Below are 16,863 nucleotides of genomic sequence, written 5' to 3' on the forward strand. Positions count from 1 at the left end.
TCACCTACCCATCCATTCACCCACCTATTCACCCAATCTGCCATTTCATCCATTCATCCACCTATGATCCATCTACTCACCTACTCATCCATCCATCCATCCATCCATCCCTCCCTCCCTCCCTCCTTCCCTTCCTCCCCCCTCCCTCATTTCATGAGTAAGGCCATTTTAAGAACATCCAAGCTTCTTACTTTTTTAGAAGCTCTATTCTACCTCACATCAAATGCAATAAAATTTACTCATATTATGCATTAAATATATATATGTGTGTACTTGCTGTAAAATTTTAAAGTTTTTAAAAACTTTGCTTTCAAAAATTTCATTTACTCAACCAATATTATTGAGTGCCTACTATGAACCAGGCACTGTTCTAGGCATTGGGGACACACAAGGAACAAAAATTTCAGGTCTTATGGAACTTATTTGGGGTTGAGTCCAACAAATAAATACAAAATATATACACTGTGGCAGATAAAGGTCATGGATAAAAATAAAGCAAGAAATATAAAGAACAAAAGAATGAGGCAAGATTGGTTTATTGTCCATGAACAAGGGTTTTTAAATGGTTAGTTCTGGCCTTTAGAGTAATAAAAGACAATTAAGATTCATCCCAGAGGCCTCAAGTTAGATGGTGTCGGTAAGACTGAGGTGGAATGGAGGTCTTGCCAGGAACACTCAGGGCCCTGGAACTCACCCTTAACTCAGGGATAATTCTGATGTTTGGCTTTGCACAATTCAGTTTACAAATGACCACGATTCCTCAGTAATCAAAGTGCACTCCTAATTTACAAGTTTCAAATGAAATAAGGCCAGGTGCAGTGGCTCTTGCCTGTAATCCCAGCACCTTGGGAGGCCAAGGCAGGCAGATCACTTGGCCAAGGAGTTTGAGACCAGCCTGGGCAACATAGCGAGACACCATCGCTACAAAAAAGAAAAAATACAAAAATTAGCCAGGAGTGGTGGCATGCACCTGTGGTCCCAGCTACTCAAGAAGTTGAAGTGGGAGGATTGCTTGAGCCTGGGAGGTCGAGGCTGCAGTAAGCTATGACAGCATCACTGTGCTCCAGCCTGGGCAACAGAGTGAGATCCTGTCTCTAAATGAAATGAAATATTTATGAATGCTAAATCTAGACATAAGGATGATATGGTAGCATGACATTTGTAGACATTAATTAAATATGTATTTGATTGTGGTTTCTATTTGAATCTAGAAGCCAGTACACTTTTCCAAGGAAGGTCTCATACATTTTTTGCATGCTCCTGAAAAGCTTGCAGGTATTGTGCAAATGGAAAAACTGTCCTTCTGCACAAACTCCCACACTTGGGACAGGTACTCCTGTAGAACTGAAGATGCATGAAGACACAGGCCGCCTTGACCACAGAGAGCTCACGGTTCATGTTCATAGCTACTCTGGGCTTCTGCATCTACAAAAAAGAGGTCAGATTCACCCCATCGAAGGGTTGTGAGGCTTCAACAGGATCACCCCTCGCTCTCACACAGACCTCCAAACCCTCATGCCTCCATCCATATTATCCACAATATGTCTTCTCCAAAAGCCACCCACAGTTCCGTGCTGTGCTCTGTCCCTGGCCATTGGCCTCAGACCCATTCTCTAAAGGCTGATTCTTGAGCTGCTGTCAGAAAGCCCTGCTATCCCCAGCTTTATCACTGCAAATTTCCATTCATTTTCAAGCCTTTTTCTCCTTAGCCTTTCTCCTTAACCAAAGCAGCTTTCTCCTATCCATCTCCCCTCAGCATAACATTCTATGGCCAAGTAGGAAACCACGCCTTGTTTTCTGCTGCTTCCCCAGACTGTTACCTGCCATCATCCCCTACTGAAGGTCACAGCATTTGGTCCTGTTACCTTCTCCAACAGGGTATCCCTTTACTCCTAGTGACCCCGGCACCAGGTCCACTTGTCCCTGACTTCAGGTGATATGGCCGCCCCACCTGAAGCCATCTCTTCCTCCCACCAGCACACTGGGCTCCCTCTTCAGCAACAGGCTGCATCACTTCCCCAGAACGCATCCCAGCATCAACCACTCTGCACATCCACTGCTCAGTCTCATACCTCATACTTGGTGGTGCCTTCCCTTTCCTTCCATAATCCACTCGTCTCTTGGACAGACCCCCAGTCATGTTACCTGTCCCATTTTCACCTGTACACACACACACACACATATATCTTTGATTTCCTTCTGGTGGGGCCTGGAGCCCCTCAGCCCCTCTGATGCTGCCCCACAAATGACCTAAACTCCTTGAAGTTCACCCCTGAGCTGATGCATCCACAGCCCTGGGCTATCCTGTTTTCTTTCTTCTCTCCTGTTCCTTGGCTCAGAATTAGCAGGTGGAGAAAGTTATCATTCCATGCTAAATGGACCGACTACAAAATTGTTCTAACTCTACCACTTCCGTTTGGCAATCTTCTGATTCATTTCTCGTAAGAGTGTGCTTTTCATCATGCACCGACTGTCTCAACCTTTCCCCTTCATCCTCAGAGTCTTAATCTCACTCCGACTGCTGATTTCTTACAAATTACTTCATCTACCACGTTCTGGAAGCTGATCATTAAGAGCTTTGTCCCAGTCAGTCCATTCTCTGTACTAAAAATACCTCTTGTCCCCTCCAACTCCTAGCTTCCTGGACCAGATGACAGACACCCGGGTACTGAAAAATTGTCAGTGGAGATCTCTCAAGTGTTATTTGTGAACTTTGAGCAATCATGGAAAGCAAGACTAGAGATCAAAAAGTGTAGTTCTTTTTCTTTGTTTGTTTCAGAGACAGGATCTCGCTCTGACACCCAGGCTGGAGTGCAATGGCGCTATCTCAGCTCACTGCAACCTCTGCCTCCCAGGTTCAAATGGTCTCTGACCTCAGCCTTCCAAATAGCTGGGAGTACAGGTGTGTGCCACCATGCCCAGCTAATTTTTGTATTTTCAGTAGAGACAGGGTTTCACCATGTTGGCCAGGCTGGTCTTGAATGCCTGCCCTCAAGTGATTCACCCGCCTCAGCCTCTCAAAGTGCTGGGATTGCAAGCGCGAGGCACCACGCCTGACCTGGAAAGGGTAGTTCTTATTTTCCAGAGGTCAACGGTGAATTCCCACAACTCTCGGCTTGATGACTTGCTGTCAATCACAGACAAAATTATAGAAACCAAAGGGCTGCTTTATGTTATTTAGAAAATAGTACAGCAATCACTAGGAGTCAATACAAGTTCTCTAAACCTCATTCCCTTTTTTTTTTTTTTTTTTTTGACAAGGTTGCTAGACTGGTAGATCAGGAAGACACTATAAATATATTTTATCTGGCTCTAAAGCAAGGTGTTTTTTGACAACCATGTGAGCAAGTAGGAAAATATAGTCCAGATTAAAGTAAAATCAGGAGGATTAAAACTAGTTAAGTGTGGCCTGGCCCAGTGGCTCACACCTGTAATCCCAGCACTTTGGGATGCTGAGGCAGGCAGATCACAAGGTTGGGAGTTCGAGACCAACCTGGCCAACATGGTGAAATCCTGTCTCTACTAAAAATACAAAAATTAGCTGGGCGTGGTGGCAGGTGCCTGTAATCCCAGCTACTTTGAATGCTGAGGCAGGACAACCATTTGAACCCGGGAGGTGGAGGTTGCAGTAAGCTGAGATCACACCATTGCACTCCAGCCCAGGTGACAGGGCGAGACTCCTTCTCAAAACAAAACAAAACAAAAAACTGGTTAAGTGTGCCCAAAGAGTGCTAAGTAATGGGTTAACCTCAGTCAGAAGGGATGTTTTCCCAAAGGCACTATTCTGAGACCTATCACATTCTTCCAAGTTTTGAGGGGTGACAATATAGAAGGAATATTTACAAACATGTACATATATTTGTAAAAGAAATTATGTTCGAGGAAATAATGAAAACCATATATAACTCAATAGGCAGATTCCCAGATTCCAACTAGATGTCTTTTAACAGAGAAAATTCACCAAAATGTAATATTGAGTGAAAGAAGCAAGTCATAGAAAAAACATTACAGTAAGATTCCATGAATGAGTTTCAAAATAGGAAGAATCGGTGGTGGCTCACACCTGTAAACCTAACATTCCGGGAGGCCAAGGCAGGAGGATTGCTTGAGCCTAGAATCTCGAGACTGCAGTGAGCTGTGATTGCACCACTGCACTCCAGCCTGGGCAAGAGAGAAAGTCCCTGTCTCTAAAACAAACAAATAAACAAACAAATGAAAACAGGTCGAACTAAATAGTGTATTGTTTACAGAAATACACATCAGAGATAAAAGATATGAAGAAGCAGCAGATGATTATCACAAAATTCAGGAGAGCTGGGGGGAAGCCAGGCATGCGATTAGGAAAGGGTACAAATGGGGCTTTGAGGAAGGATGGGTGAGTACTGTTCTATTTCCTAACCTCAGAAATATAACATAGGATTTATATTAATATTATCCTTGAAAATGAACATATCTTTTCATACACTCTTTTGTGTGTTTGTCACATTATATAGTAAAAAGAAATTTTAAGGAATAAATCTAAAGTCCTATACCATGGTCCAAACCACTGCCTTCTTCAAAAAAAAAGACCCCAGAATAATCTAATCAATATAACGTGTGAAAAAGACAGAGGATTTAATGGGTGGTGTAAGTCAAAGTCAGGTGTCTAGGTTATATTTGGAGAATTGTCTCTACCCTATTTCTGTGCAGGCCAGCTGGGATCATGATTAGGTTCATGACTAGAGTCATGGCTGGAGACCATGCACAGCTCAAGAGCTGCTCCTTCTTTGGGAGTCAGGCAAACAGGGAAGAGCTGGGGGTCTTGCCCCATGCGATGTCAGAAGCCATCCTCTGTTCTGAGATGCCTGCTTTTCCTGCTGTCTCGTTGGATCACAGAGAATGGGATGTTTAGGGACAGTCACAGGTGGCAGCTGACAGCTGTCTTGAAACCTTTTAAACCGTCACATGAAAGAGGAATTCAACTTGTATTGTGTGGCTCCAGAAGACAGAGCAGCAGGTAGAATCACCGTGCGTCATGAACTCCTGTCTCTGGATACATTCATGCCCAGGCTTAGGTCTTCTGTTTAGGGATGTCACAGAGGTCACAGAAGAGTTAGCTCAGCTAAGATGACCCTTAAAGTCCCTTCCAACCTCCACAGGCTGTGAGTCTATGAAACATGTGCATGATATGCACAAAGGAAAGATAGAAGCTGAATACTGGCCAGGCGTGGTAGCTCATGCCTGTAATCCCAGCACTTTGGGAGCCCACGGCAGGAGGATTACTTGAGCCCAGGAGTTTGAGACCAGCCTGGGTAACATAGCAAGACCCTGCATCTATAAAATTTTTAAAAATTAGCTGGGTGTGGTGGTGTGCATCTGTGGTCACAGCTACCCAGAAGGCTGAGGTGGGAGGATTGTTTGAGCCCAGGAGTTCAAAGCTACAGTGAGCTATGATTGCGCCACTGCACTCCAGCCTGGGCAACAGAGCAAGACAGTGTCTGTTAAAAACAACAACAACCGGGCGCGGTAGCTCACGCCTGTGATCCCAGCACTTTGGGAGGCCGAGGCAGGTGGATCATGAGGTCAGCAGTTCAAGACCAGCCTAACCAACATGGTGAAACCCCATCTCTACTAAAAATACAAAAAAATTAGCTGGGCATGGTGGCAGACGCCTATAATCCCAGCGACTAGGGAGGCTGAGGCAGGAGAATTGCTTGAAACTGGAAGGTGGAGGTCACAGCGAGCCGAGTGGCTAGTGGCCACTGCACTCTAGCCTGGGCAATAAGAGCAAAACTCCGTCTCAAAAACAAAAAAGGTAAAAACAGTTTATTCTGAAACCAAAGAGATTTGATTTTAAATATAAACATTATGCTTTGACAGTATTTATTTATTTATTTATTGAGATGCAGTCTCGCTCTGTCACCCAGGCTGGAGTACAGTGGTGTGATCTTGGCTCACTGCAACCTCTGCCTTCCAGGTTCAAGCAATTCTCCTACTTCAGCTTCCTGAGTAGCCGGGATTACAGGTGTGTGCCACAACACCTGGCTAATTTTTGTATTTTTAGTAGAGATGGGGTTTCACCATGTTGGTTAGGCTGGTCTTGAACTCCTGACCTCCAGTGATCTGCACCCACCTCGGCATCCCAAAGTGCTGAGATTACAGGCTTTAAGCCACCGCGCCCAGCCAACAGCATTTATTTTGAAATTAAATGGGCTCTCCTTATGTTGCCCAGGCTGGTCTCAAACTCCTGGGCTCAAATGATCCTCATAAGTAGCTGGGATTAGAAGTGTGAGCCACAGCACCTGGCTCAGTTTGCCTCTGAGATCAATACGTAGTATTGATTTTGAAGAAGATTCAGGTACCTTCTACCCACATTTCTAAGATTTCAAAGGCAAATAACTTTGAAACCCGCCTGGAAGCACAGCTTTTTGCGAGGTGCAGCACTTCCCATGTCCAGCCTCCTCAAGGACCGCTGAACCTCCGCAGGATGGGCGCTGAGACCAGGGTTTACTCTCTCCTGCCACCTGCTGGTCCTTCGCTGCATCTCTTCTTTCTCTAGGACACTGGTGGTATCCAGACCGGATAATACTCTGTCACCTAGAGTTCCTTCCAGTGGCTCACACTAAATCCAGGAAAATCAGAAATTCACAGATGATGAATTCACAGAAAGTCACAGAGAAGACCCAGAGCTCTTTCTAAACTGGACTCAGAGCCTTAAAAACTGACAGCTCCTGGGCAATGGACATGCCCACACACAAACCTTGTTTGGCCCATACAGTATTAAATGATTTTGAGCCAATATATAAAATTTGGAAACTTTACCTAAAAAATTCTAGATTTGTAATGTTATGTTACCAGGTATTCATCAAGTCTCAAAGCAGAGAGTAAGAAGAGATTCTGGTTGAAAGACACACGATGCATGATATACGGAAAGAGAGCCAAACCAATTACCCCAACAGCTCTACAAGAAATGACAGTTTAAAGGGCACTGAAGGGAATCCATGGGCCCAGGAAGGGAGAGCTCCACTCTTGCAATCCTACTACCCGAAGCCAAATGAGGAGCCTTCTGGAACTTGCAGATGGGCCGGGGTTGGACAGATCCTTTCTCACCTGGAGAATTCTTAAGGCAGGACACAAGCTAGAGATACCCACAACAGCAGGATGGGGACACAGTGGTAGCCGCTGGTCAAACTGGACTTGCCTCGTTTAGCAAGTGGTTTCCCTCGATCACAGGGAAGCGATAGGAGAAAGCTGGGTTCCAGGTGAGAGCTACATTGTTGAGACTCCACCGACGAGGGCTGCCGGCCAAGTGGACTCAAGTCTCAGAGGTGGCTGCAGGTGTGCCCTTTGTGACTGGGGAAGGGTGTGAGATGGTAAAGACAGCTGGGAAGTGCATTCCAGGATCAGACAACTACAGCACTGACAATCCTTACAGTGAGCCTGAAGAACCCACAAATGAGTGGAAAAGAACTAGCCCTGGGGCCCCTGCTGCAGTGGGGCCACCAACAGTCAGGTTATAAGAATGCCTGCCATGAAGACTCTCCTCTTTTTCTCTGACTCCTGCCCTCTGACCCTGTCCTGGAGGATCCAGCGGCTAATGCTCCCTAAACCCACCTTCTCCAGCCTCCACCCCCATTCTGGAGGGGCCGTTGCTGGGGAAGAGGGGGACTATGGGGTCATCCTGGAAGAGGCAGGGTGAAGTATCAGACATGAACCAGGAGGTGAGTTGAAGTTCTGAATTATATGTGAGACTGAAGTTCTGATTTAAATGAGAAGAATTTTTCATATCTAAAGGGGAAGTATCATTGTAAAACAGAACAGTTCTTGGCTGGGTGGGATGGCTCATGCCTGTAATCCCAACTCTTTGGGAGGCCGAGGTGGGAGGATTACTTGAATCCAGGAGTTTGAGGCTAGCTTGGGCAACATAGAGGGAGACCCACTGTACACAAAATTAAAAACTTAGCTGGGCGTGCTGTTTAGTTAAGTAGTTACTAAAGGTGGTTAGTAAAGGCGTGGTGGCATGCGCTTTCAGTCCCAGGTATTTGATAGCTTGAAGCAGGAGGATTTTGAGTCTAGAAGGTTGAGGCTGCAATGAGCTGTGATTGCACCACTGCACTCCAGCCTAGGCAACAGAGCAAGACCCTGTCTCAAATATATATAACAATTCCTGTATTGGAAATGATCAGGAAATCATGGAATCTGATCTGTTTGTCCAAGATGGCATCTAAGGGCAGGGAAGAGAATTCAGAGCATTGTTGAAGAAAGTGGGAGAAACAAGTAACTTCCTTTTTTTGGTCCTACCAAGTTCAGCTCTTTCAATGCACTTTACTCATTGACTTCCCTTATAAAATTCCATTTCCCCACAACTGAAGCAGCTGCCCTCAAGGAAGAGCTATGTGCTCTCTGGCTCATTGCAGCCCCCACAGCTCACGGGATGTGAGCCACTTGCCTCACCTTCCCACAGGTGTTACCTGCCCCTGCAGCACCTTCCCACAGGTGTTACCTGCCCTTGCTTTAGCTCTATTCCTCATCTCCCAGTGGGCAAATGGAGGCCCAGGGAGGACAAGTCATGCATCTAAAGTCACATAGAAAAGGAGCAGAGGCCAGGCGCGGTGGCTCATGCCTGTAATCCCAGCAGTTTGGGAGGCCGAAGCAGGCGGATTGCCTGAGCTCTGGAGTTCGAGACCAGCCCGGCCAATGTGGTGAAACCCCCGTCTCTAATAAAAATACAAAAATCAGCCAGACGTGGTGGCGGGCGCCTGTAGTCCCAACTATTCGGGAGCCTGAGGCAGAAGAATCGCGTGAACCTGGGAGGCAGAGGTTACAGTGAGCCGAGATCATGCCACGGCTCTCCAGTCCATGACAGAGCAAGACTCCATCTCTAATTAAAAAAAAAAAATTTTTTTTTTAAATATATAAATAAGTAAATAAAAGGAGCAGAGCTGTATCCTAAATGCACACCGCGGAATGTCTAGGAGTGGAAATGGTGTGTGCCCCCTTTCCTTCAGTAGACAGTGCATTAAATATCCTCACCCACACATGAGCTCTTCTCCCATCCTTTCTGATGGGGTAAGAAGAGGCGGCAGGGCCCGGAGAAAGAAGCTCTGGCAGGCCGGGCGTGGGGAGATGATCAAAAGGGAGCTGGAGGTGCCTGGGGCCAGTCCTGTTCCCACCCCCTCACACCTGCAGACACTCCCACTTCTGCCCTACCCTCAAGCACAGATGAAAGCAAATGGCTTTCTTCTTTGGGTCATCCTACACGGAGCTCAGATTTTAACTGGATCAGAGGAACTTATTAAGAAACGACTGGCCGGGTGCGGTGGCTCAAGCCTGTAATCCCAGCACTTTGGGAGGCCGAGACGGGCGGATCACGAGGTCAGGAGATCGAGACCATCCTGGCTAATACGGTGAAACCCTGTCTCTACTTAAAAATACAAAAAACTAGCCGGGCGAGGTGGCGGGCGCCTGTAGTCCCAGCTACTCGGGAGGCTGAGGCAGGAGAATGGCATAAACCCGGGAGGCGGAGCTTGCAGTGAGCTGAGATCCGGCCACTGCACTCCAGCCTGGGTGGCAGAGCAAGACTCCGTCTCAAAAAAAAAAAAAAAAAAGAAACGATTCATCCTGTAACTCTGTGTCCAAATAGAGGCCCGCTCAACGGTAGGGACACCAAGGGGCTCCTTATCTTCTTGTTCCTCTTCATTTCTCAACTCATTATCTTCCCCTCAGCCCCACGGTGTGGGAATGTGGTATTCTCTCTCGGATTATGAGCCCCAGGATGCAAAGGCAGAGAGAAGCCCCACCCGCTTCCCTCTAGCTAAGCCACTGCTTCTGCCAGGCCTAGAAGCAGGCAGAATCCCCAAGCTCAGCTGAATCCAGAACAAGAGCTTCTGCATTTTTTTTTTTTTGAAACCGGGTCTCACTCTGTCACTCATGCTGGAGTGTGGTGGTGAGATAACGGCTCACTGCAGCCTTGATGTCCCAGGCTCAAGCAATCCTCCCACCTCAGCCTCCTGAGTAGGTGGCACTATAAGGCAAGTGCCCACAACCTGGACTTTTTTCATTGTTGTATTTTTTGTAGAGATGGGGTTTTTCCTGGACTCAAGTGATCTGCCCCTCTTGGCCTCCCAAAGTGCTGGGCTTACAGGCACGAGTCCACTGCGCCTAGCTGCCTTTGATTTTTAAAAAGGTAACACTGATTGTCCCCAAGCAGGGGAACTGGAAACACTTTCACCCTATACCCTTTTATACCTTTTGATTTGCACCCTAAGTACCTATGCTTGAGCCGAGACGGGCAGATCATGAGGTCAGGAGATCGAGACCATCCTGGCTAACACGGTGAAACCCCGTCTCTACTAAAAATACAAAAAAAAAAAACTAGCCGGGCGAGGTGGTGGGCGCCTGTAGTCCCAGCTACTCGGGAGGCTGAGGCAGGAGAATGGCGTAAACCCGGGAGGCGGAGCTTGCAGTGAGCTGAGATCCGGCCACTGCACTCCAGCCTGGGCGACAGAGCGAGACTCCGTCTCAAAAAAAAAAAAAAAAAAAAAAAGATTTTAAAAAATTAATTTTCGGAAAAGAAAAATTCTTCCTGACCTCAAAGCCCAGGAGATCCTCAGGGGCCACTCCTCCAGGACCTCCTGGGCTTTGGGGGCGTTAACAGAGGGCCTGAAGGGAGGAGGCAGCAGCTAAAATGAGGGGAGATTTGTGTGCTTTGTTTACCTGCTTTTATCTTGTTTTTTTTTTTTTAAATAGAGACAGGGTCTCCCTGTCCTCCAGGCTGGAGTGCAGTGGTGCTATCACAGCTCACTGCAGAATCAAACTCCTGGGCTCAAGCAATCCTCCCACCTTGGCCTCCTGAGTAGCTAGGACTATAGGAATGCCTAGCTAATTTGTATACTATTATTATTTTGTAGAGAGAGGGTCTCAACATCTTGCCCAAGCTGGCCTTGAACTCCTGCGTTCAAGTAATCCTCCCGCCTCGGCCTCCCAGTGTTGGGATTACAGGAGTGAGCCACTGCACTCTTCCACCTCAGCTGCTGATGTATCGTTTCCACAGAAGTAAGGGAGACAAAAATTCCAAGTCATTGATGTTATTATTCTGTTTGCTTTTTTTAAACTATACCCCATTTCAGCAGTAATTGTTCTATTAACTGAGGTCTTACTATGTTGCAAAGCCCCAATGGCTGGTTTTAAACACAGCAGGTAATTCTCTACCTTGGCAGAAAAGGACCCTGTGCCTCCTGCCCCCTTCTTGTTGAAAACACAAAATATTTTCTAATAATAGGCACCAGTAAAGGTTTTTTGGGGGCTGGGCACAATGGCTCACGCTTATAATCCCAGCACTTTGGGAGGTCGAGGTGGGTGGATCACCTGAGGTCAGGAGTTCGAGACCAGCCTGGCCAACACGGCAAAACCCCGTCTCCACTAAAAATAAAAAAAATTAGCCAGGTGTGATGGTGTGCACCTGTAGTCCCAGCTACTCAGGAGGCTGAGGCAGAAGAATTGCCTGGCAGGCAGAGATTGCAGTGAGCCAAGACCACACCACTGCACTCTAGCCTGGGCGACAGAGCAAGACTCTGTATATATATTTAAAAAAAGGTTGTTTGGTAACCAGATTTAAGTTTTGTCTATTTCAGACCTTCCAACTGATTCCAAAGACTCTCCTAAAAGCAATTCCAGTTTTGAAATGTTATGTAAGTCTCACGGATGCAGAGTACATAAAATAAAATACAAACTTCAGAGTTTGGAAGGGATATTACATGAAAATCAGAGCTTCACAGTGGAAGACGATTTTGGCAAGGCTAGGCTGGTTCCAGGGCACTGCACGGTGCCCCAAATATTTTCTCTTTCTCAGTGTGTGGTTTTAATCTGTTGACCCTGCACTGTGTCTTCACCAAGGGTCAAAAAGCTTCAAGTCTGACAGATCAGCCTTCACGACCTGAAAGATCCCAGTTCTCTTCTGAAATCATAAGCAAATGTTAGCCTTGTCTATGGAAAGCAAACTGCTGATGCAGAAACCAAAACACCAGCAGGAGCCCAGGCAGCTAAGGCCTCATCCAGGCAGGATGTGAAATGTCAGGCCATTTGTCTAATATTTTCACTGCAGTGGTTACTTGATGTTGGAACAAAGCACAACACTGGCTTTGGAGAATTCCTTGTTTTTTTTTTTTTTTTTTTTTCCCCAGCTTTAAATACTGGCATCCACTCAACAGGCTTGAGAACTAGAAAAGCTACATGGATTTCTAGAGTGAGCAACAATTTCCTCTGGCTGCCATTCCTTGCCAGGTTGGTGCCACTCAGCACACGCCAAGGGCAGAGACCAGCTTCTTGTTTCATCTGGCTATGGTGTAGACCTATAGTCACACTGCTAAGGTAGAAAGCTCACAGTCCCTCCAATAATTGACACAATAATGAAATCAGAAAGACAAAACTAAACAACCAATTTAAGACAGAAAAAGAGGTATGTATAACCTAACGATAGACCCCGGTTAAAAGATGGCATTAGGTAGGTATTTGTATTGTCACTGCACTGCTGAGTCACCTAGTATATACACACATCTCTAAATTTTTCTGTATAAAAATTCTTGTTTCAAACTACATTCCTTATATAGACTAATTTACTTAAACATTTAAACCCCAGAACGCTAGCAGCTAAGGAAGTTAAAATCAATGAATGCCCTGACTAGAAATGTAAACCAAATGTGCTCTAGTAAACATTTAAGAATTCAAATATGCTTTTACAGCTGGGAGAAAAACTTATATGTTTGTGTGGCTCCTCTGAGCCTAAAACCTCCCTACAAGCATTCTCACAATAGCGTAAGCTCTATCAAAAAAGAGGTGAAAATCTATCAATAGAACACAATCCACAGCCCTACAGTCATCCATGAAAGCATCCAGGAAGTCTTCACATTTGCAGGCTCGCCTTGGCCAAAATTTCAGGCAGACCCCCAGGAATTCTGGGAGAGCAGAGGGTCAAGCTGTAAACTCCAAGTGCTAGTGTTCAAATACCGAGGGCTTTCAGTTCTTTCAATCCTCTTCCTGGAATTCTTGGGCGACCTTCCCTTTACTATGATTTGCTCCTCTCCTCCTGCTGTGACTGTGTGAAGGGCATCATCACATGGGTAGCAAGTACCTCCGTCTCCCCACTTGCCTAAAATAAGCAGGCACATCCCATCCGTGAGGCTGGAACTTGCAGGAGAAAATGAGAAGTGAAATCTTGCACACACACACACAGTTCTACTCAAACTATAAGCTTTTATTATTGTATTTTACAGATCATTCATTCAGGACATGCTGCGTCTGGGGTTGGTATCGTCTCCCTTGTGAATGACAGAATGTGCATAAAAGTCTCTTGCCCATGCTGAACTCACACGTGCCTGGCAGGAAGGAGCTCTCACGAAGTGCCAGCTGGATGTGAGCTTGCCCGGGCAGCAGCAGTGCTGTCCTTGTTTCTGAGCTGCCACCTATTCACTGGAGTTAGGTGGGTCAAAGCTGAAATTTAGCTTGGAATTTAAGTTTCTAATTGTATACTTTTCATTGTAGTCTGATTAGGTTTTAGTCTACTTTAAAATCAAAAGGTCATCCAGTCACTCTAATATGATCATTTTCAATATGGAAATTTGTTATTCACATGCTGTACCTCAAATCAAAGAAAAAGCAGGCCTCAATATCACGTGTCAGGAAAAATTAGAAAATTGTTCCTTTTCCATTTTGCCACCCTGCTGTTTTCCTCATAAACAGTTCCAGCTTGGAAAATAAGAACTTCCCCTCTCAGACAGATGCAACAGTGGGAGGAAACTGCTTTGGTCTTAAACTAGAAGCTGCAGCTGAAACTCTCCCCGTCTAATCCTGCTGGCTGTGTGTACGGCTCACACCATCTTTTCTGAGTGGGGAAAACCGCTGGCACTGAACAGCTGAAAGGCTCGCTGAAATCTATGCTTCAAGAACAAGTTAAAGACAATACAACAAAACACATAGACACTGAAGCGATTCAACTAATGTCCATCACCTATTCTGCTAATGTCAGTGCTTTTCGATAAACTTCTCAACATCTGTGTTGGTAAACTTCTTAAGATTTGTTCTAGCCCAAACACGGTGACAAAGTTCCCCTGCCCATAAAGCCTAGATAAAAGTGGATAAGAAATATGAAGTCCAAAGCTATAGAATATAGCAGTTAGGGAAGTAAACTAAACATGCCCCTCGCCTGCATGCTGATCAGTGTGGTGAAACTGAAGACAGTGTTGGCAAAGTGACTCAGACCCACAGCACAGATTTGATCAAGGGCACAGCTCATAAAAATAGCAACAATTTCGAATTCCCCTATCCAACGTTTAGGAAACAATCCAATAGCAAGAAATGAGAGCAGTTCGATGCCAACAGTTTGAACTGTGGGCGATCAACCTGTAAGTCCTCAAAAGAAAACATCCTTGCTTTCCCTGGGACCAACAGAGATGGGGAAAAAAATAAAACACAGAGGCTGGGGAGTGGGGGCGTAGGAATCAACACAGATGAGGTTGGACAGTTACGAATTCAACAAGAGAATTCAGCAGAGAGACCTGGACATTTTAAACCAGTGTAAGCTGAGAGTTAGGAAATGTTTAAAATTTGAGCCCCAGGACTTCTCATACTATAGTAAAAATATAGGTATTCTTCAAAGGCGCTATCTACACGTGTTGCAGTGTGAGGTACAGAGGAATTCTGGAGAAGCCGGACTCCTTGGAAGTACGGAAGGAGCACAGCTCTGAATTCACAATCAATCAAGAGTGTATCTGAGAAAGGACATCCCTTTGACCCAGTGAGCAGCTGGAAGAAAGAGGCATTTAGCAGAGGAGGAGAAAGATGATAGCCCCCTACAGAATCTGTCAGACTAAGCCTATGATGAATGAGGTTTTTTACAGTACGATCACCCTCAAAATCAGCTTGTGGAATGGGGGCTACCCTATTTATAGCAAATTCTAAGAATACATATATCAATGTCCTTCCAGATAAAAAAAAAGATACTTTATTATAACTTTTAAAATTGCAGAACATCAGACTGAATATCACTAGACACATAAACAAAACCACTCATCTCTAAAGTCATCTTCTATCGCCTCTCAAAATTTGGCCAGTGAGTTACGCCTCAGTGAATTTTCCAGTTCAACCCCATTTGCCAATGTGAAATAAATGGAAACACTAGCCTTTTGGTTTTGCCCACAGTTCCAAAGTGCTATTACAGGTGGAATATCTGCTGCAGAAGGTCATTCTTGCTGCTGTGGGTGTGAGTAAAATATCCATCTCTTTGCCTCTGGTCCGGCAGGCTTTGTTCTCTTTCTCCTTGTTTTGTCTCCTTCTACAGGGGTTGCCTTACATACTGCAATCAAAAGACATCTTCTGCTCAGAATCACAGCAGATAGTGAGTGGTTCACGTGAGAAGTAATGTTACATACTAAGTTACTGAATCTACAATGTGAAATTAACTCTGGGGTTACAACTCAAATATGACTTCAAGGTAAAGAAAATAATTACTTGGCTGGCTAGTGAAACGCTTAGCTCCTTCTAAAATCAAAGTTGCAATATGGACTTCTGCTTCATGCTGCATCCCAAGGCACAAATCAGGTAACCTACATCTCCCAAATGATCAACAGAGCACTCCATCCTATTTTACCCTCAATGCTGAGAAATTACTCCTGGGCCCAGAAGTTGTCGCATAGGTGGCTTGGGTTACTTGGTGTTCAGGCAACAACTGCCACAGGCCCCACCTTGATGAACACCATCAATTTCTTTAAATATGATGATACTAAGATGGAGGCCCCTGCTCAGAGGAAGCAAGGATATAAAAGCTGGGACAGACTGTTGAGGGTCACTACACTACAGACCCAGATGACATGATGGAACGAGAATACTGAAGCTTACAATCTTCTGAAAAATCTCTTTTTCAAAACCCATACGCCCTTTTTTCTAATTGGGAAATCAGGGACAGGGAAACATTCGCATAATTACCCACCAACATGTTCTTCTTAACCGAAGTGAAGATTATTTTAAGAATGTGAAAAGTGTTTCAAGACATCTGTTTTCAGGGACAGACCAGAGCAATAGAAGTACTTTTCAGAGTTGTTTCATTTTAAAGTCTATCTCAAGAACAAGGGCAGCCTGCTTTCACAAGGTACCAAGACATGTTCTGGCAAAAACATTTTCACGTTAGGTTATATACTGTCAAGTTCAACTATTTTATACATATCTGATCCTTTTCTGTCAGCAAAAAAGGTACAAATTTTAAAACTCGAAAATCAATAATTTCTGGGTAGGATGAAGGTAGAATTTTGGTTGTATTTTATACTTCAGAACACAGATGAAACCAAAAGGTCTGCAATTGTCTCTACATTCACATCTTTCAAAGGTCCTTTTCTCCTTTTACATGAATTCATCTGAATCATTGCCATCCTGTAGGAAACAAAAATAGGAGACCATAAAAGCCTTGAAAATAATTCAATATTTAAAATTTACAATTATCTTAATTAGCGAGCTGCCGTCTCATCTAAGTAGCTGAGTTCAGAAAGTAAAATAACTAAATTCACTCATCACTTCTCCATCTTAAGTTGTCAGTTTCCTGAGATAGCTGAATTAACAGCTATATTCCGTGAGGTGTCATTACATGGCCTGATTACACAGCAATAAGTGACCACTGATTTCTAAATAATGAAGTAAGTCCCACCTGACCTAGTACAGTGCAAAACAAATGTGACTGTAAGAAAACATGACAGGTCCTTCAACAAATGTACCAAGCAAACACCACCTCACTATCCTCATGCCAGCAATTCTGCCAATATGCAAACTATTTCTGGCCTAAGTTCCAGTAATCTGAGCCTCAACATTGTCACAGATTTGGGACTTCACAACATGGCTCTG

The 16,863-nt window shown here is 44.9% G+C and overlaps 1 protein-coding gene across 3 annotated transcripts in view; it reads right to left on the bottom strand.

Moving 5' to 3' along the window:
- Nucleotides 1–13,210: 13,210 nt before the first annotated feature.
- CCDC25 (coiled-coil domain containing 25) overlaps nucleotides 13,211–16,863 on the bottom strand; it is a 43,049-nt gene continuing 39,396 nt past the window's right edge. For 2 of the 3 annotated variants that reach the window (XM_033229367.1, XM_033229360.1), the window contains one exon: nucleotides 13,211–16,398. In XM_033229367.1, the coding sequence (XP_033085258.1) occupies nucleotides 16,369–16,398 (30 nt within the window). In that variant the 3' untranslated portion in view covers nucleotides 13,211–16,368. The remainder of the gene's footprint in view (nucleotides 16,399–16,863) is intronic. The other variant, XR_004441308.1, reaches the window with a different exon arrangement.

Source organism: Trachypithecus francoisi, unplaced genomic scaffold (assembly GCF_009764315.1).
Source record: "Trachypithecus francoisi isolate TF-2019V2 unplaced genomic scaffold, Tfra_2.0 Contig01440, whole genome shotgun sequence".
Classification (NCBI taxonomy): domain Eukaryota; kingdom Metazoa; phylum Chordata; class Mammalia; order Primates; family Cercopithecidae; genus Trachypithecus; species Trachypithecus francoisi.